Below are 22495 nucleotides of genomic sequence, written 5' to 3'. Positions count from 1 at the left end.
GATGAACATTAACTTTTTATATTACTTTGACCTTCTCTAGACTGGACAAACATTTTTATTCTCCAGTCATTTAAAAGATCAGGACACAGATAATTTAGAAGAATTAAGGAGTTCAAGTGAAGGATTTTTACAATGTTACCCCTATCCTATTGATTAGTTCTGTTTCATCCCCATAATACAGTTGGTGCAGCTAGGCAAACATAGAGAAATTGCTCTTTCCTTTCAAGAGGAATGTCAAAACAATAAATAGATTAGTCATACCAACTGTATTGATTTATGACAGCCTTGATGTATGCAATCATTTGGGATTCAAACGTTTATCTGTGGGGGGAAAAAACACCATTTTTATTTGCTGCATTGAGGTTTCACTGGGAAAAGTGCTGTTAGGCATCTCAAAATTCTCTGCACAGTGGCAGACTTTTAAATGCAATGAGGTATCCACAGTACATTTCCATATTAATCAATAAAATGAAAGGCAAAAATCAATTTTGTCTGTGCAACTGTGTGTGACACCTCCTTAAGAGCTGTTCCATTGGGATTGATTCATGCCAGCAAAGATGGTCATAGGTTGATTGTTTATTTATGGCAAGGAAAGACATAAAGCCATCTTACTGACAAAGTAGCAGGAAAGATGTTACTCATAGGATGTCTGTTCAAAAACCTAGCATTGATACCTGGGAAATTTCAGACCTTAATAGCAATTGTGGCTTCCCGCATAAAATAGGGGCAAAGATTTTCTTTGATTCAGAGGAAATAAAAGGTGAGTTTACCAAGGGAACTGAGGATCATCCAGATATTGTCTGAAAACCTGGCAACACTAAGAAAGTTACCATGTACTCTGGGAATTAGCAAGGTATTTTTATTGTAAAATTAGGAAATTAATAAAATATGATCCTCTAGTTTCATCTTCTACATCTTCTTTCCTATACTGGAATAAGCAATGAACTTTAACACATTTGCCTGTCACCCACAGTTTGGCTGGCCACTATTGCATCCTCTAGTAAGTCTTCTTACTCAAGATTTTAAAATGTTAGATTATGACTTGTGTCATATTTTAAAGCTTACATATATGACTTCTTCTGCAATGTGGTACCCAAGATGTTATTTCACAGTGGATTCATTCATAAACATGAACATGTTTTCTTTGGCACCCTTTTCCTTTTCTAGTTATTCCAAATATTTGGTGTGAGGTTTCCTTATGATTGCTAAACCAATGTTATGGTAACATGAACTGAATAGCTTGGGTTTGATTGACAGTTCAGAACCCTTTATTGCCTAAAAGATCTTAGGACTTATTTCTTTTTTTCTTATACTCATATATAGGACAGTCTTCATCTTCACTCTCCTGTACAGTAATACCAGTGTGCTTTTTCATCTTATTGTTTACCCCAGTCCCAGATTGTTTATTGAAAAGGTAACAAAGGGAAAGTCTTAGGCATAGGGTCCTGTGGAATTTGTTGAAAATGTCTTTTAAACAAGTTATCCCAATCCAAGCTTTCTACAATGAACTCAGACTGGAAGTTTAACTCTAGATAGGTGAAATGAATTGAAGTCCTATCACAGAGCTGCAAGAAAAGACTGTATTAGGAAGAGAACTGTGGAGACCCTCCTTCAATTAAACCTAGATTAGGTTTTTCAGGACTCTGCTGAGCCAAGTCTTAATATGTTCAGCAAGTAAAATTCTACCACATCCTTGGCTATTCCAAGGTTTAATTTTTCAAGTGGTGATTTTTTTTCTTATACACAAAAAGAAACCTGTGCCCATTTTGTCTTCTCCTGCCATTCCATGGGAAGACACTTTCCCTGTCTTCTCCCCTCCCCTACCCTTTTAGGCACTGAAGACTGATGACTCCCCTAAGCTTACCTTTTGTAAGCTGAACAAACCAGGTTCATTCAGCCTTTCTTTATGTGACAAGTTCTCCAACATTCTCATCATTTGGGTGGGCATACACTGAACCCTTTTAACCCAAAGAATTACTAAAATTAATTGATAATCTTACTGCAACACTGAAGATGCTTTACATCCTTCAGTAGAGAGAGAGAGACTATGAAATAGAAAAAATTATACGAAGAGAAGAAAAAAAACAGAATGAGAACCAATGCCCTTCTGTAAGACAGTAAACTGCCAATAAGAATGTAAGCCTGTTAGGTTTAAACTGGGTTTTTATAGTAGAAGACATTAAAGTCATAGATATCACCACACTTACTAGTAGAAAGAGTATGAAAGATGGAGAGAAACTTTTTACAAGGGCATGCAGTGACAGGACAAGGAGAAATGGTTTCACACTGAAAGAGAGGAGGTTTAAATTAGATACTAGGAAGAAATTCTTTACTGTGAGAATGGTGAAGCACTGGAACAGGTTGCTCAAAGAAGTGGTGGATGACCCATCCCTGCCCATGACAGATGGGTTGGAACAAAATGATCTTTAAGGTTCCTTCTAATCCAAGCCATTCTATGATATGATTCTATGCTATGCATACATTAGATGCTGTTAAAGGGTGAAGATATTCTTGAAATAACCAAAAGTTTCTTGAAACAAACTTCTTATAAAGGAAAAATACATGTCACTTTTCAAGAAGAGATAACGGCTCATTAATTATGTTTTCAAAAATGTACCATAAATTCTGTCAAGGTTGGAAAAAACTCTACGGCACAAACTTTAGAAACATAAGTAGGGTAGAAAATAAAAAACAGTGTGGAAAATATATTCACTGTAAATTCCAAATATGAGGAGACACTTGAAAAAAAATGTCAGGACTGACATGGGAAATATGAATTATAAATCAGTTGTGATGAAGGGGATAAGGAAATCAGATGCATCAAGGGAATCGAGGTAGTTTTCTGAGTCAGACATATGGGCCAAAAAGGACCTCTGCAAAAGAACACTAATGAGACCCAGCTGTAAAAGTTTAAATAGTTCTAGACACCACAATACCAGAGAACTCTTTTAAAGGAAAATAAAGAAACTACGAAAAGACCTGAAGAAATCACTTATGAAAACAGAGTACAAAAAGTAGCATGGAAAGTATGACTGAACACCAACTAAAGGACATGGTAAACATCTACATATCTCTGAGGCATGTAAAAACCAAGAAAGGAGTAGAACTCTTTAAGATTATATGAAGTAGCTTATTAAGTTAAATTAAGCAGGAGAAAAAAACACCATGAGACTGGGCAAATATTCTGATAGTGATATATATCAGAAAATGAAATAACTTTCTTTTTAAAAGTGGGAAGAATGTAACAAAGCTATTTTAAAATTTGTCTGCACAGGTCTCTAGGAAATTATACCATGGGTAGTAATTCTGCATGGGCAGTGGAATGGTTGAAAAGATCTTTGAGATTCTAATGTCTGAACTGTACCAAGATAATGCAAGCTATATACCCAGGAGACTTTTAATGAGGAAAGGATGCATTAAACAGGAAATTTCAGGCTATGATTTGTTGTCTTAAGCCATTTGAAGCTATTTCATCAAGAAAGAGTTAGAAAGATGAACTTTTTTCAGTATTCCAAACTCCACCTATCTTAAAATAATTATGCACACTACTGTATGTTAATATGAATTTAATTTAACTATAGAGGGTAGCACACAGGCATCAGTGAGGGTTCTTTTATTTACCAACATTTTCTGTGACATGTCCTGGCATATGAAAAGAGTAACAAGGAAAAGATTTTATAAATGTATTATATTTTATTAATTGATGCATGTCAAACATTTAGACAATCCTCAATATTTAGCAATAACATTCACTGAAAGTTAAGATCAGAAGAACACCTTGCATTCAGCTACTATAGGGTAGTGGAAGAATAAGAATAGTAGGCAAAGGTTACCATTTTATCTAGTCCTTGCTATTTTCTTTTTGTGAACATGAGCAAAAATAAGATATAATCTAATAAGAGCGCACTGAATTATTTAGAATTGCTCAAAGTTATAGAAAGAAAAAGAAGAAAAATCATTTTTATATAGTCATTTGTTTCAATACATGAAAGAAAAATGCATGCTATGTGAAATGCTCCAAAAAAATCTAGTGAAATGGCAGTTCACCCAACAAAATTGATTTTGTTTCTATCAGATGCAAAATAATGACAACTGTGTGTCAATAACTTTTTCATACTTATATTGTACATTATATAATAAACTAATTTGTTGAGTGACGCTACATGAAAGAGATAGATACCAGCCTAGCAGGAGTGATAAAAAATTCTCCATAATTAGAGAACTGGGTACGGAGAACTTTGGTTTTATACTGTTGAGAAACTTTTTTCCCCTCTTTTTGAAGGAAGTGTGAGTGATACTCTCATGAATGAACATGGCTATGTAGTTGACCAGAAATATCAAAACCTACATTTTAATTCTTTCATTTGCAAATTCTTATAACTGAATTTAAAAACAAAATAATAAAAATTGTGCTGATTATCTACATGCATTTTTAAAGTTTGCCATTTTAGTTAGTTGGTAATTAACCTGGCAGGGACAATTCTGGATTCTAGAACTTATGATGTACTTTTGTTCATCATCCTTCAGACATCAGCCCTATAAACATAAGCCAGAAAACTGGCTTCACCCCTTCTCAACTATGTGTCTTAAAAGCTAAGATAAAAACCAGTCTTTTTGTCCAGGTGAGTACCTAAGTATTCCATAAAAACAACTTTGAAAGGAGAGCTATTGGGCACTTAAGAATAGCAAAGGTAGTTAAGGTATTTTTCCAGCAGTTAAAATTTGGAGCCTCTTCAGAGCAGGAAAAAAATTGAAATTGAGTCTTCCACATCTTGGTTGTTCTCTGTAATTGAAGGCACCTTCAGGACTGCGTCCTTCTCCAGTACTCCTTTGAAAAACTCCACGCTCTAGGAAGATGTACAGAAAGTATCAATTCAGAAGGGATGAGAGGGTAAATGGACCCCTCTAGGACTGCTGCTGTGGCAGTTCATTAGGAAAGTGCATGCAGACCCCTTTATTCACACACACACGGATGGCTCTTGAATAAAATCCCTTGAACCGCAGCCTTGGTGTCAAGACCATCCAGACCCCGCACTCGGATTTAAACCCTTCTCCAAATGTTCAGCTTAAACCTCAGGTCTTTCCTGTTGGTGGTCTCCTACTTGCCAGATCATCCATCAGCTTGAAGTTTGCTACCAGGACATTATACACACACATACACACAGAGAATTCTCTGCACAAGCACACTATTACTCTCAACCTGAAAATGGTTAAGAATGGATATAGACCAAACTGCAGTGATGAGGCAGCCAAGAACTTTGCTGACCAGCAGTGTTTCCAGATGGCCTCTTTCATATGCTCTCTTCCCCAAGTTTCCCAATGCTTCTTCCTCACCTCACTTCACCTTAATCCATCTCTTTCTTTGGCTTTGTTTTCTCCCACGTAAGCAACTCACCTCAGGTACCTTTTTCCCATTGCTCCTTGTTTTGTTCAGCTGCCTGTGTTGATACTTTCTACCTCTAGAAAACTTTCACCCCACAACCAGCAGTTTATCATGTTTTTCCCTGCATACCCTCACAGAGAAGCTTAACTGGATGTTGACAACTGAATATCCAAATAAGGAATATTGAGATCTCCTTTGAACAGGTGCAAACATGAGTTTTAAGAAAAATACCTTCTCCCACCAAAAGAGGAAAAAAGTAGGATGTAGAAAACTATAATGTATATGAAGTGCTTTAATGATAGAGGGAAAATCTGTCAATTTAACCTCATCAGAATAGAACCATACACAGTTCTCATATGAATAACAATTTGAAAAAGGGGCAATGGACCCTAAGGAAAATAGCAGTTTTGGCATAGCTTCCATGCCTTACTCTGATTTTCTTACTCTCATCTTCTTTAACTGTGAGGCAGAATTTTACGTTCCTCTTCTTGCATTTTTTCAGTAAATCAGAATCTAGCAGTAAAAGTTTTGGCAGTGTATTACAGGGATGTATCTCCACTGTTTACTATATTTGTAAAAAGTCAATATGTACCTATATTTCACTTTTCAATTTTTAGTTTTTAATTTGTTTCATTAGTTTGCCATCTAACGCTCCAGGGATTTTATGACCACTATATATACTACACTTAGTGTCATGATGAAAAACTCCATGAGTTTTGTCCACATGACATAGTAAATGCAATCCAAACTCCTGCCCCCCCTTGCCCTTGCTCAGAAGGTTGGGAAGCTACCGAATGATCCCTGCCTTGCAGCCCAGCATATCAACAGTTACATCCTTTTCCAAAACAGTCATTGCCACTCTCAAGGTCATAGTCTACTGCAAAAGTTGCTCTGTCTGTTTTTAACTGATTAATCTGCAATCTGTGGACTTGTCCATAGAGAAATTCTTTGAAGCTTCCCAAATAAAAATTTATCCTTACATTATTTCTACAGCAACTATATGAACAGGCACTTCATATTTCTCCATAGATAAGATTACATATATGAGAGTAGAAAAAAATATAAAATTCCTAATAAGAAATTTAAGATAAGATCTTTCTCCTTTTTTTATTCCCAAAATAAAATATACCTTAGAATTTTGTAACAGACATGCACTTTAGTATTTTACCTTTTTTTGTCTCCCTGAAGAAACAACATTTATAGAGACTTCATAGATGCTTTTCTGGCTTTCTCTGGGGAAAGTTCAGCCACTGCTGGAATCTCACTGATAATTTTGAAGTAGAAGAGCAATAGTGTGCATGAAAGGTAAAACTGATGTCACAGCCAGGCTAACAGAGACCCAAAAAATGCCTTTCCTTATCAGCTTCCTGAGTCTTCCCTATCAGATCCTCCTTTCATTTTCTTGATGACAGAAAAGTGGCAAGAAAAAGGAGGCACTGATTGTTCTGACAAGAACTTTGTATTTCAGTCTAATTTTGTGGGTTTTTTCATTTGTCAGATGTCTCACAAATGAGTGTCCTTGTCCCTGCTCCTTTTATTTCAATCTGGGATTTACTGGGAAGTGTTCTGGGAAACTGCCCCAAAGGAAATATAACATAAACAGGAAGACATCACTTTTGGTATCAAGATAAGTCAAAAAGACAATGGCTTGATGTAGTTCCAAGGAAACAGAGCCAGATTGTTGTCTGTTTATACTGTTAGTCTATCCATTAGTTTGCCTATAGATGCCTGGGGCTCACAAAGCATCGCCATATCTTGAAATTCACACACAGTTGTCTGAATTTTTAAGTTATACAATAAATCACTTAGCATGGTGATCACTTTCATCCTGTGCTTCTCAGTAAAATGGCAGCTATAAAACTTTAAAAAAAAAATCTTTGAACTATACTAAAAATTCCTGCAGGATCTATTTCTTATATATTGCTTAAAATGGAATTATATCCTTTAAAAGACCAAATACCCATAGTGTTTCTTGATGTGGACCAGAGAATACAAAACTGTTGGAGATCTGCTGTACTCAGCCAGCAGAGACATTTTGGGGTCCTTGGAATTACAGCCTAGGACTCCAGTAGATATGGATGTTTTACTCCATCAGGAAGCTCCCCACTGCTGATTTGAGCTACAAGCATCTAGGAGAGGTCGACAGCAGTGGCACTGACAGCGAATTTGGTGTGCCATATGCTCTGCACTTTTTCAGGACCGTTTTGCAAGCCTATGTCCTCAAGTGAGAAATTAGTCATGTTTATTGTTTCCAAGTCACTAACAAACCCACAGCACAAGAATGACTTATCTAAACTAAGTTCCTGATTCACTCACCCTAGCTGGCAGCTAGGTGCCAGTTTTTGCCAAATCCTATAGTCTATGGAAAGGGTAGATATAAACTGAACATAAGCAAAGTAGATTTTGAAAAATACAAAACAGGTAAAAATATAAAAACATGTAATTAAACAATACAGTTTAAGTATGTTAACAACTTAAAAAACAAGTAGTCAATTAATCAATCAGTGTTCAGATTTTTAGAGTACAAACAGTAATTAAGCTCCTAATATCTGTTTAAGCTGATTAAGAAATTATTAAACCCACACAGAGTTACAGGAACTGAAGTAGGCTTTCTTCCAGTTCAAGGGTCTGTTCTTAAGAATTAAGAGCATATGGATTTTCTTAACTTCATCTTGAAAACTTTCCAGATTCACATATAATAATATTCACAACGTTTTTAGGAGGCAAAAAAAAAGGACTTGGGACAAGAGTGTTGTGTTTGTTGATACATGATTATAGATTTGAAGAGCTACAATCTAGTAAGGACAATTACAACATTTTAACTGTCCTGTCATAAATCTCAGATCATTAAATTTCATCTGATTTTCACTATCTTCAACCTACCAACTTCTATGTCACTCAATTGTACAGAGTAGCTAATCTGTATATATTGTATGTGTTCATATAGAACTGTACCAGTGAGTAATAAGGTTTAGCAGTGGAGTGAGGGTTAGGTTTGGCAAACAAGAAGATTCAACCTAATGATCTGAGGAAATATTTTCCAAGGGAGCAATTCACCTTAACACTGTAAGGTGTTTCCCTCTGAAAATCAATGTTAAGGATGAAAAATTCAGTCTTAATTGAAATCTGAGAGCTAATTCAAAAAATTAGTAGATTCAAGCTAGTTAAATACAGTAGTGATTATGTTCCCAAAGAACCTGCAAAATTGCATTAACAAGACTATAATAAGTTCTTCCAGGCTTCCCAGTCTAGGGCTGTCAGGTATCATCTGTATATGTTTGACTTAATGTTACAAGAAATACGATGATTAGAGAAAAGCAGAAGGAAGAGCTCAGTCAGACAGAGGATAAGAAAATCATTTTGGCATTCATAGAAGTGGCACTTGCTCATCCTCTTTGCTCCACTGAGCTTGTAGTACTCCTTCCACAAGGAAACAGGAGTAACCCACCCGGTCACTGCTAAATCAGTCATAGCCCCACACAGCTGCTGAAACTGATGACAAAAATGAGTACTCAAACACCATTAGTTTTCCATTTGTGTAAGAGCTCATCTAGTATGAGCTGATCCCTGAAATGAGCCTTAACTGGAAGCACAACTTGTGTCAGACTCAGAAATAATGTTGCAGGAAGAACCAGTTTTAATTCAGCTGTTAGATCATTGTCACAGCATTTAATCCATTTCTCAGAGTCTTCCTCTTCCCTGTATAGGCCTTTAGTTTAGCATTAGTCCTCTCCCACATTCTAACCCCAACAGGAAAATAGAAACTGCTGATATAAAGATGTACCTGTCATCAGTAAAAGTGTGACTATTTCACATTATATTTTCCCTTAACCTATTGGTCCTTAGCCATATCCTTATAGATCCAAATAAGTAAGAGATCACAAGGCTCTAATGTCAAGTATTACTGTTGGTTCTCAGCCTCACTGCTTCAGGCTAGCTTCTCCATGGATCTGGATTATGAACAGCTGCCTGGAGTGGTCCAGATTAATACCATATCAGAGAAGGAGACAGCAATTAAAGAATATAGACAAGCAGAGACTTACTGCTTGGTTTTCTCTCTTCTCTTTTCACTTCTTTTCTTCTTTTCTTTTCCTTTCTATATGGCAATGCTATAAAGCTACAGCCCATGTGATTGAAATATAAACTTCACTCTCGTCTTAACGTGAACCCAAGTTCTTGAACTCACCATCAGACCTATACCATACTATAGCAAAGAAAGAAGCTCAATGTAAAAAAAACCTCACCTTTGGCAGCCAGGAATTGCCCGCATTCCTCAGTATCTGCTCACTTCCAGTACAAAGACTAATATATACCTACATACATACATGCATACATACACACATACATACGTACGTATGTACATATGTATGTGTGCGTATATATATGTATGTATGTATATATCTATGTGTGTGTGTGTGTATATATATATATGTATGTATGATAAAGACTAAGCTTAAGATTCCAAAAATAGAAGCTGATGAGCTAAAGGATATCTTTCTAAAGGTCTAAACTATCTAAGCCAGGCACAGATTTTTAGTTTGCCTCTCCTCAAGCTGTTAATTTTGAAGTTGAAAGCAGTTTGCTTGAGGAAAAGCTGTTCCTACAATTAAACCTGTGTTCTTGTTCAGTTAAGGATGATGCACTTTTGTCTTCTGCCACATAACTGAGATTTCACTTTAAGATTTAATTCAGAACTAGTGCCCAATGCCATCAGAGGAAGCAATAAGTAGACTCGAGCCACTACCCATTCTCATGAGGAGTCTCCAACAACTACCTATTTACTGAACTCAGCTTCAATGCAGTCCCTGCTGCAAAACATGTATTAGATTTTAGCACTAGACTTGTCCAACCTGCTAGTTCCCAAAATAAAGTGGATGTGTACAAAGAGGCACATAGTCCTTAACTTAAGCTTTAGTCTACTCCTATAAAAAAAATCAAAACAAAACAAAACAAAAAACCCAACCCCCACCTTTTCACTGTTTTATGCACTAACCCTAATCTTAACCCTAATCCTGAACTATAACGCAAAAATCCAGCCATTAAGACCCATGCCCTATCAATGGGTAGGATCAGTTATAGCATCCAGGGTTTAAGCTGATCACATTGCCCACAAAGTGAGCAAAAATGTTTTATAGTAGTCATTCTGAATGTGTGAGGAATATACTTTATAGTGGTCCACACTGAGAAATTCTCTTTGCATGTGGAAAAATTGCTAATGTATTGCAGGAATCTCTAAGTATATGTGTGTGCATGTGTATCTATATGTGTGTCCTTGTGTGTATGAAATGTGTTTCCTCTATCAGAGGTAGTTCTTGTTTTCACCATTTTCCACTGGAGAGGGCTTAAACTAAAGAATTTTAAAATAATGTGCACCTCTGTTTGAAGCCAACTTCCTATCTCCTCACCATTCCTCACAGTTGCCACAAGTGACACGCACTCCACACCAAATAACCGGTATTGCCCTCTCTTCGATGTAAAAGTACTGTGACATATTAGAGGTAAATTTGCAAAAGTGCTTAGGTACTACTTGCCAAGTAAATCCAGTTTCTGTGGTATTTCTAGGCATCCATTGACAGCACATGAACAACATATTGTTGCTCCCAGATCACGCTGTGCATGGGAATGCATGTCTCAACTGCTTGGGTGAGACACCAGCCACTTCCCATGCCTCCATGCACGTGTGCTTCTGCGGTGAGGGAGAAGATGGCCATGCAGGCTGGAATGAAGTTCTGTGACTTTCAACCAAGTATGTAGCTAATAAACTCTGCTCCTGGAGCTATGGAGTGCTCCATGCTTGCTCCACAAAGCTGCTGTAGGACTTGTGCTTGCAACAGCAAAGCAGGCATGGTGTCTTTTTTGGAAGGAAGTCTGATTAGTACTTTTTGGAGCTTAAGTCTGATGTATAAAGAAGAGAGCACATGAAGATTTTTGTTTATCATGTTAAAATTACAAGTAGCATCTGCTTACAGCTAATTAGATGCTGAAAACTTTTAATGCTAATATATGAGACAAAAATCAAATATGATATCCAAAGGTATAGTCTAAATCCAGTTTGTCACATGGATATTGCCACAGATATTGTGATAAATTTCTGTCTGTGTGTAGAAAAATATATGTGATCTATAGCAAAACTTTTTCTACTGCTACTAATTTATGTTCAGTTTCTTGATTTTTACTTTTTAACAAACACCAGAAGATAAAATTATTTTTGACGGATGTTCTAAAATAAATTAAGCAAACTTTTTTTTTAATCCAAAACATAAAAAGAATATATGTTTCTCCATACGACTTAAAACTATGTTTTGGAAGTGTAACAAGACAAACACAGTTTATACCTATATGCTATGGCAGAAATCCAATATTCATCTGCTGTTCATACTGCAAGCAAATGAGATCATTAAGGTCATAAAAAACAGCTGCTTTAATTATAACACCCTGATATATCATATCAAAGTTTTCATCATCTCACACAAACTCTAAGAACATACCCCAGGGACTCATTTCTATCATCCTGCCTTTTCTTGGGAAGATTACATAAGTACACTCCAGATCATTGGTGGCTTCAAGTGGTGTGATGCTGTGTAAAATAATTTTACCCCAAGCTTGATAATGCTATGTCAACTAATATTAATCTAACTTTTACAATCTTTATTCCTCTTTTTGTGGTGGCAGCAGTAGGAGAAGATATTTTTGACAGCTGGAAAGCTGCCCTGCAGCCTTCACAGTTCTGCTGCCACATATCCCCACAGGCTCCTGCTCAGGAGTGCTTGGTGTCCACACCTACAGCTGTCAATGCTGGTCTGCCTGAGGCACCTGAAGGTATCCCTTCTTAAAGGGATTGGCTGCTTTGTGTTTTAACAGATGCTATGCTTCTGGTAGCAGAGAGATTAGAGGGACCATTCAACATTGAATCAGTCATGGATCCTATTGATGTCAAGATTTCTGAAGCCATCATGAACATGCAAGAGAACAGCATGCAGGTGTCAGCAAAGGTATTGTGTGAGTTGTGCCTTCTCTGTTGTTGAATGTCACAAGTTGGGGGGCAAAACATCTCCACCAATTTTTCTGTCTAAGCTTTGAGAAAGATTGTCCAGACCACGAGAAATTGCTTTTCCTTGTTCAACAATTCACCAGTCTGCCTTTGAATTCTTCATCAAGTTAAACAAGCTTGAACTTTTCAAAAGGAAGTGGAAGGGAGAAAGCTACCTTTATTAAACTCCAAATTAATAGCTGCAAGGGACTTAAGGATACTAGAGAGTGCTGGAAATCAGCAGTAATTCTGTAAGCAATATCCTGCAGAGTACACCTGGTAACTTCCACTCGTGTCTCATCTGTGATTCTTCATATTAACTTCAAACACATTTTCATCTATCTAGGTCAGACTGAAGTACAATCTGTTTGAGGTGGATACACAAAACGTTCCATTTAACCTCCTTTAATAGCCACTCAAGGGAAATATTATATTGGACAGTCTCTGATTACCAGACCTCAGTTTGATAGAGTTTTGTCTGGATTCTGACACAAAGATAAACAGATAATGATAACGGCTTCCTCCTTTCCATTTTTAGTGTGTGTGTGTATACACAGATCACCACCACCTCTGAACCCCATGTTAATAAGATCCTTCAAATTCAGTAGCAGGTGCTGTTGAGCCAATAGTCAACAATTAGTGGCTCTGCCTTAATATTCATCAATTCATTGTGGCTGATATTCTAAAGTCTACAGTTTGTCATGTTCTCTGCATTAAGGGTTTCTGTGTCGCATTTAACTCCCAGTAGTCAGTTAGTTGCCAGCCCCAGTGCCATCTGAATCAGTGAATTTCCATTGCATGGAAGGAAGTTGATGTAGCTGGGAAAAATATGGGGACAAAAGGCAGGAGGCTTAGGTTAATGTTCTTCCTGCCAATCCAAAATTAGATGGTTTTTATGGCTTCAGTGCTGCAGGTTGCTAAGGGTTTCTTTCAAGATGCTTTTTACTTTGAATCTACACAACATTTCTTAGATTTTAAAAGCACACTACATCCTGTGTGATGAGACTGTTCTAGCAGCAGTGATCAAGGCATTTTACAGCCAAATTCTCTCAAATATTTTGGGAATTAAAGGCTAGCTTCAGCAAACTCAGCCCTTACCTAACAAAAAGTATTTTCACTGAAAAATCCCTCAAGGTTCAGGTGTATATCATTTTCCTTTTTACTTGTTTGGTTTTCACAGTTTTTCCATTAACTTGGAAGCTGCATCCCCTGCCAGCGTCCAATGACATTTTGGCGTGAGCTCATCTCACTACTGGTTTGAAGCAGAGCAGACTATTTCTCTTGCCCATCACAAATATTTGCTGTAAAGATTAATAGCAATGCCATTTGCAATGCAAAAGTTTTTCTCCAAGAGAAACTTTAGCCAATAATTTTTTAAATCTTGCAGAACAGAAATTATATCAACAAAATTTATTTTATTATATTTTCATAGATAACAGAGCTGTCTATCCCTGAGGAACCTTTTTATATTTCTGTGTAGACCATTATCCTGAAATGCAATTTCCTTGATTTCCTAGATTATACCAATCTTTGTTCAGGTCACATGGAATGTTTTATTCTTTAAAAAAAAACAAAAAAGTAAGAAAGTAAAGGCTTTGGGTTTAGTGCTCTGCTCTTCTATGCCATATCAGATCTGCAGAGATGATACACAAGCAGACTTCGAATCAGTCCTCTGTTGTCTAATTTTTCCTCTTGATACATACTGACCACTTAGAGCTTCAGTGAAAATGACAAATACCTTCCCAGATGTAATGGGGTGCATGGAATGCAATTGCAGACCTAATGCAGGAGAAAAGCCATGCTTGTCAATTATTCTGAGATGCTGCTCAGAAAGCTTCAGGCAGTGTGTTGAAATCATGCTATTTTTACTTTCTTCAGGCAATTTTGTATCTTGTATTTGAGTGTACCCTCTGAAAAATATGGTGACTCGGAATCACAGCTATTTTTCCACAAGTCAGTCAGTGCCTTTTTACAGTGGGGAAATGATAACACACTAATAATGTTATGCCTGCAACACCCACATACATAGGGATTATTTTTCACCACTGACATTCAGGCTTTTCTGCCTAAAATTCTGGTTGATGTCCAGGAGAAGGCTCTATGCTGTATTCAGAATTCTGGGCCACATTGTATAATGTTGTTTCTCTTTTAAAAAGAGTGGAAAAAATGAAACCAAAAAGTTTCTTCCTCAAGAAGCTCTCACTATTTCATCCTCTTTGTGGGACAAAGACCCAGAGTTCATTTAATCCAAAATCCATATGCTCCTGTTTCAAATATTTCTATAAAATATCCCTATTCCAAAAGTCATTAACATTAACTTGCCCTGCCAATTTGTCTTTGTATCACAAAATTATGTTTTGTATTATACCAACTGCAATTATATATTGAAGTTTATTTGAGAAAAATATTTTTTTTCATATAATACAGTGACTGTACATCACTATACAGATAGAGGTACAGTTAAGTGACCAAAAATGTACACTTTCCAGAATAATAAGTGTATACAAATAAGTAGCAATACATGCTCTCATGTGAACAAAGTCTTCAATTTTAGCCATCAGCAGTAAAATGCAGCGTGAACTTTCTAAGTCTCCATTTTTATGGTCTGGCACTCCTTTCTTCACTTGATATAGTACTGAAGGTCTTACCCAATATCTTTTCCCTATGAATATTTACCTTCTGTTCAGCACTATTTTTCTGAGAAATAGTCTTCATGGTTACAGTTACACTAATAAATAAGAGGGGGACAAAGACCAGTGCTTGATCTTGGGGCCTAAGTGTCACAGCCTGGTTCGTTTCTATACTGCTGAGACTTACCTTCTCTGGAGCTGTTTTATTCTGCCAAGAGCAAGTTGGAGTAGTCCAAGAAAAAGCCAATGAGCCAATTAATCACTACAGACAGTCAAGGCTTATGGCTTGAGTTCAATCCTTGTCTTTCATTTCCTTAGAAGACACAAACCCTCTGTCTCCCACTCTTGATGGGTGCACATCAATATTGAGACAGAGAATTATAGAGGTGCCACAAATACCTCTTCCATCTTTGTACTTCCAAGCAAGGACATACAAACTCAACAACATCCTGGTATCTGTCACTGCATAAGATGGAGCCTCTCTGTTCCTAGGCCAGTAACTTTTCTTGTTTGTGTGATGATCATGGTTGATTCTTATAGCACAAATCACATTAACCAAGAACTAATATTATGTTAAGATCCAATTCATCCTGAGGCTGCAATCTTTCTGTATTTTCTTGATATTCCTCTGCAGTTTATATTCAGCACTGGACATCTAGAAAGTCTGACCCCAAATCTCTAGGCTTCATGGCTGCTCACCTTGCACATCTGTCATGTCCCTGAATGACAGCCACAAAAAGTCCTTATTTTGTCTCAGGGAAAGTCCCACTCCTGACAGCTGTGATAACTGGAGATACTTGTCAGAAGAGATGCAATGGTCTAGAAAGTCAGATCCCAAGGCCCAAATCCTTTCTACTAGAGGAATCCATGTGCTCTGAATCACACCGAAATTTCCTTTCTTCAAAAAAAGACAAGGACTGAAGATCATCAAAAACAATTTCTATAGATTCATCCTCTAACACCTGCAACCATTCTTAGAATACCTTCTGTAAACAAAACCACAGAGTGCAAAACAATAAGCTTGGGCTGCCCGAGATGCCTTCCAAGACATCGGTACCTTTTAATAGGTTTTGTAATCTGGGTCGACCCTGACTACAGTGATGTTCCCTGAGGGCTGCCTGTGGCAGAAGTCAGGGTGCAATGGATTTACTTTGGATTTCTTCTTATAATATCTGAGACAGGTTATCTTCTTCATGGCAATCTTTTTGTTATTTGTCAGTGACACCTTTTTTGTATTTGAATCTAGTGCCAAACTCAGTGCTCAGCAACATGTTGATTATTTCTCAGGCAATACTTTTACATTTTATATATTGTTTCCCAAGGCTCAGCTCATATCCAAGACTTAGTCATAGCATACATATACCTTATTCTCACTCTCATTCTCCCTGAGGTAATTCAGGTAGTCATATTCAGAGAGTCATAACACATAAATGCTCTTTTCCATCTTGGCCAAAATAAGCATGTTTTGAGGACCTTCACAATTTTCCCATACTGCTTTCAGTACTATTATCATTCATTCCCGCTTCAAGTCAAAAAGTAAATCCTACATTTGCTCCATTTTAACAGGAATGTTTACTGATTACTATCTGCAGAGATAGCTCATTCACAAGGAGTGGAGTAAAACTCAAAATACTGCAGAAAAGATAGCATCTATTTTTTTTCAAAATAGACAAAATTCCTGATCTGTTTGCATCAGCATAACTGTGTCTTCATTGTTACTCAAAAGACAACATACTGAACTATTTTCTGCATTTAAAACACTAAATATTTAACACATTAAAACATATCTATACAGATATGTTTGACTGCTGTAGGAGTCATTTGGATGCCACAATAAGATTTTTCCTCTTTCATAAACTCTACCATATGACTGAGCTTCCCCTTAGTAAGTCTTAAGTCTGCTTTTACCTAAGCTGATGGATGTGCCATTTTAACCTATAGATATATGTTCCTTCTTAGCAATTATTTCAGCTAAATGGATGAATGAGCTCCATGACATAGCAGACTACCTATGCATTATTTATAAGGAGGAAATCTTCACATGACTACATCCAAGGTTCTTCTTAAAATAGTCCATGAGGTTCATATTAAGAAAACCTCTTCATTTATCTGTGTTCTTTCCAGAGCTCTCTGCAGAAAAATTATAATGGCATTTCAGGTAAAAAAGTCAATGGTATTCTAACTGAAGATGAGTCAATGGAACAGAGTCATATAGAAACACTCAATCAAAAACACTGAACATTAGTATATGACTAAATAACAGTGTGACTCAAGGCTTCATAGACAACTGTCCTGGGTTGAGCTGGCAAAACGCCAGCTGTCCAAGACAGAGTGAAAAGGGTTCCTCCTCCCCCCAACAAGCCAAGGGGAAAAGAAGAGGGAGAGAGGGAAAAAAAAACTTCCAAAGCCAGGTCTATGCTGAAACTAACTACATGTATTTATACAGAAAAGAGAAAATTAAGAGGATACTACAATATAACACACACTTACACAAGTTATGTATAACAAGAAATAACTTCCCACTTACCAGTAAACACAAATTCTACCATTTTAACTACAAATCATTCTAGAGAAGTTGGTTCTTCAGAGACAGACTTAAACAGAGAGAAAAGCTCAGAACAAACATTTTACTTCCCTCAGATAACATGATGTTAAGCCAGTGCTCTGGGCTTGGGCCTCCCCATCCCTCCTGGGACAGCAAGAGTGTCTTGCTGGCACCACAGCTGTGAAGCAACTGCCCAAGCCACACCCACACACCAGCTCTTACCACTTTTGAGATGATGCACTATGGTATAGAATACAATATTATTGGCTAGAAGAAGTCAAGTGTTAGCTAGCTCAGCCCAGCTCAAATCAGCTGACAATCCTAGGCCTAGCTGAACTTTAAAGCCTAAATTTAGCCCCACCTGGCTAAACCCATAACAACAACAAACCATATCTTCCACAAAAATTCAAAACTTCAAGTTCTCCTGGGAAAAGGGCTCTCTTTTTAGCACTATCTACATCCTAATCCTGAAGTAGATACTTCCATTTAGTCAACTTGATAGATATTATTCTTCACTGGCTCTGTTGACTTGCTCTCATGGTTTGGTTCATATCCCTGACCAGAGAGATCTGGTCCTTTTCAGTTTTAATTGCAGTTCAGTGGGGAATGGTCTTGTGTTAAGACAGTCTTAACAGATGTTTCATATATCCAAGGACATCACAAACTACTCTAGATGCTGATAAGAGAGAAACTGAAGGAAGATTTTGAGCTCCCCTGTCTAAAATGGAAGGTTAGATGTTTAACTCAAATGTAAACATGTACACATACACACCTAAGTTTGGGGTTCTTAATTTCAAATGGAATCTAATCTCTAAATTCAGATTAAATGGATGGCACTAATTATATATAAAATCCAATTTTTTAAAGGGAAAGGATTTGTTAGCAATTCACGGCATGCAATGAAACACATGAATATTTTTCCAGAAATTGCTCAGTATCTCTCAGTAGCATTGTGAAGAAAGTATTTCATGTGCTTCTACTTAGGAAGCATTTGTTAATATCAGTTATCAGTTTTATAGTTTCTCTTCTGTTAGTTAATACAGAACACAAATTAAAAACTGTCTCTTTTGCACTCAAAATTTAGATACTGAATATTGTATCTTTACTGCATGTCTGCCAGGTCACTTAAAAAGTATTATTTCTTCTTCTGTGATGTAAAAATTACTATCCAGTTTCCATCTCTATTATCATCTGACTACATGTAAAGTTGTTCATAAAAAAACACTTGCTACCACTATTTGTATGAAGCTAAATGGCACAAAGTCTATGTCGGGGTTTTTTTCAGTATGTCATAAGAAGATGAAATATAAATTATGTAGACTTATAGTTGCACCACATGGTCATACAAGTAGCCTAACAGTCACACCCTGGGAAATTTAAGAAGTGCCCGCATTTTCCTTTCCCCTGAGAATTTAGTTGCATGTTTGGATAATTGTCCAGTGTCTTGGTAAGCAAATTCTTGATCACTTAGTTGAGTAAATGGTATTTCATAGATATCTGAATAAAAACTTATTTTTTCAGCATATCACTTATCTTAAGTCAGAATAAATATGATTAAATATTTGTAAGTGTAACTGATGCCCTTAACACAAATTAGAAATTTGCAAGCTTAACACATCTTTCTTGATTGACTCAATTAATTTATCGGCCAATAGTCCTCATGACTAGGGAGGCTAGAAACTCTTAAAACAGATATTCTGAAACCAGACCAAACAGTATTCCAATCAAAATAAAAATCCCAATGGCCGTACAACAGCTGACTTGCTGGACTTTCAGCAAAAGCAGACCTGATGATTGGACATATATTTACTATGAAACAGCTTTTTCAGCAAATTCTGAATCATTTGGGACCTTTAAATTAACATCAGGAAACCTAACTGAGAGCCAATTGTAATTTATCCTGCAAGAAATGAAAGTCACACATCTATGACCACTTCATGACTAAACCACTCAAGGCAGAAAATCTAAAAGTCTGAAAGTGAAACATGACTCTTTTTAATCACTAGGTCATAATATAACTTGTGAGTTTGTTGTCTTATTTGCCACTGTAGTGTTTTGACTCTGGCTGGATGCCAGGCATTCACCAAAGCCACTCTATCACTCCCTTCCACATCCAGAGAGGGAAGAGAAAATATAACAAAAGGTTCATGAGTTGAGATAAGGACAGGGAGAGATCAGTCACTGATTACCATCATGGGAAAAACAGATTCACCTGGGGGATATTAACTGAATTTATTACTAACCAAATCAGAGCAGGATAATGAAAGCAAAATAAATCTTAAAAACACCTTCCCCTCACCCCTTCCTGCTTCCCAACTCTCCACCTTCTCCACTCCCAGCAGCATAGAGAGACAGGGAGTGGGGGTTCCAGTTAGTTCACCACATGTTCCTGTCACTGCTCAGGGAGAGGAATCCTTGCCCTGCTCCAGAATGGGGTCTCTCCTACATGAGACAGTCCTCCATAATCTTCTTCCATATGAGTCCATTCCACAGGCAACAGTTCTCTACAAAATGCTGCAGTGTGGGTCACTCTTCCACAGGGTGCAGTCCATCAGGCACAGATTGCTCCAGTGTGAGTCTGCCACAGGGCCACATGTCCTACCAGGAAACTCTGCTCCAGCATGGATTCCTCCCTCCATGGGCCTGCAGGTCCCTGCCAGGCTCCTGCTCCTGCACAGGCTTCCCACGGGGTCACAACCATCCCTTGGGCATGTGCTTGCTCTGGCATGGGTCCTCTGCATAGGCTGCACCCCCATAGACCTCCATGGGCTGCATGGGCACAGCTGCTTCACCACAGTCTTCACCATGGGCTGCAGGTGAACCTCAGCCCTGGCACCTGGAGCACCTCCTGCCCCTCCTTCTCCACTAACCTTGGTGTCTGCAGAATTGTTCATCTCATATTCTCACTCCTCTCTTCTCTGGCCACAATTACATCTGCTCAAATTTTTTTTTCCTTCTTAAGTATGTTAGCACAGGGGCACTGCTATCATTCCCAATTGGCTTGGCCTTGGCGAGTGATGGATCAGTCCTGAAGCCACCTGGCATTGGCTCTGCCAGACATGAGGGAAGCTTCTGGCAGCTTCTCAAAGAAGCCACTCTGTAGCTCCCCCACTACCAAAACCTGGTCACACAAACCCAACACAGACACAAAAAAAAAGAAGCCATTTGACCCTAAAATCAAAACACAGTACCTGCATAGTTTTCACTTCCACAAAGCTCATTCAGACAGTCTGTGTTTGGCATTAGGGGTTGTAAAATATATCTTACATTTCTGACATTTAATTTTTTTTTCTTCTGAAGGGAGGCAAAATGTTGGAACAGGTAAAATACTACAGTCACAAAAATCAAAATTATTCTAGAACTGAAGAAGTTGTTATGAAGGCAAACACTAGGATCCTACTTCATGAGAGCACTTGAAAATTTTTACTCTGATATTCTACCTCTTTTCTGATGTGCAGCTTGTGTGACAATGCTTCTGGGAAATGTACTTGATATCCAGTAGTCAAAAGTCTCCTCTGTATCCTTTGGAACCCATCAGATACATAACACTGAAACTTTTTTCCAAATGGAAGTATATAAAAAAATCTCATAACCTTGAACTTATTATTTTTTTATACCTAGAAAACCAACACACTGGCAGAAAATAACTATCTCTGTTGCCCACTCAGTGTGCCTCACTCCTCTTCTAGGGACAAATTGGTAAGGAATAAGAAAGTTTTCCTGTTAAAAGACTACTCCATCACTGACCTTTTCTCTAAGACTACAAGTAAGATTACAAGGTAGGAAAAGCTGTAGGGATTATGGATGACCTGTGATTCTGGGTAAACACCACATTTTAACAAAATTGAACACAGTTATCAACTGACTCCTGCCACAAAGAACATCTCTTTTCTCATTTCTCTCCATAGAAAGACAGCAATTAAGATGTTTTCCTAAATTAAGGGGATTTTAAAGTCCCTGTGTGTGTTTATACCATCACCAAGTAGCTAATAATGCTTAATTATTAACCTGAATTTTAATGCAGGCCAAGCACTCAATTCACTACTATAAAAATGTTAGTCAAATCCAGTTTCAATACACAAAAGAAAGAATAAAGAGGCTACAAAATAACAGCTTCCTTTTTTTATTATTTTCATATAACCAACAATGTCTTTTTCAGGTTTTCCAAGGATGTGGCCAACCTAAACCAGCACCTGCACTGAGATCTTCCCGTTCTGTTGCTGAAAACTTCAACACTCGGTTTAGGACATATAGCCCAGAGGAGCAACCTACAACTGCTGCTGGCACAAGTTTGGATAGGCTGGTAAGGCAAAATATATCCCAGTTTCAATTAAGTAGAAAAGGCTTAGTGATATACTAGAAGGTTGCAATATCCTGGTCTAATAATTTCATAATCACTATAATTTCTTTGCCAGCTGTTTTAGCATTCAGTAAATCTTTCCTTCTCCATTGGAAATTGTATAGAATTGCATTGTAGGAGGAGATCAATATGACTCTGTTTTTATGTATTAGAAATGCTAGAAGAGAATAAGCTCTTTCCTGGAGGCCAAAAAAAGAGATAAGCCTTAGCAGGTACTTTGCAATGTACATTCTCTTTCAAGTGAGATCTAAAGCAATATTTTACAAATTTTTATTTTATATTTTAGGAGTTATGTATCATTTTTATCACTTAGTTCTTTTACTGATGCACTTGCAAAAGCACATTGATTTGTTTCACTTCTTTAATTGTAAAATTAACATTGCTTTATTTCTATCCATCTCAACAATTGACTTTAATCAGCTAAAAATTCAGTGATCTTGCTTTACTTATTCAATAATTTTGAAAAAAAGCATACTTTAGCATAAGATTATTTTCTTTACTACCTGTCATTGGATTAACATTTCAGAGTTCAATGCTCCTGCTATTT

The 22495-nt window shown here is 37.2% G+C and overlaps 1 protein-coding gene across 1 annotated transcript in view; it reads left to right on the top strand.

The window, feature by feature from the left end:
* The window catches only part of GPC6 (glypican 6), an 801791-nt gene that overhangs the window by 716583 nt on the left and 62713 nt on the right, over positions 1-22495 (top strand). The window contains exons 5-6 of the mRNA XM_071570470.1: positions 12245-12375; positions 21748-21891. Coding sequence (XP_071426571.1) covers positions 12245-12375; positions 21748-21891 — 275 coding nt within the window. The remainder of the gene's footprint in view (positions 1-12244; positions 12376-21747; positions 21892-22495) is intronic.

Source organism: Pithys albifrons, chromosome 1 (genome assembly GCF_047495875.1).
Source record: "Pithys albifrons albifrons isolate INPA30051 chromosome 1, PitAlb_v1, whole genome shotgun sequence".
NCBI lineage: Eukaryota > Metazoa > Chordata > Aves > Passeriformes > Thamnophilidae > Pithys > Pithys albifrons.
This window is presented reverse-complemented; position numbering and strand designations above follow the sequence as displayed.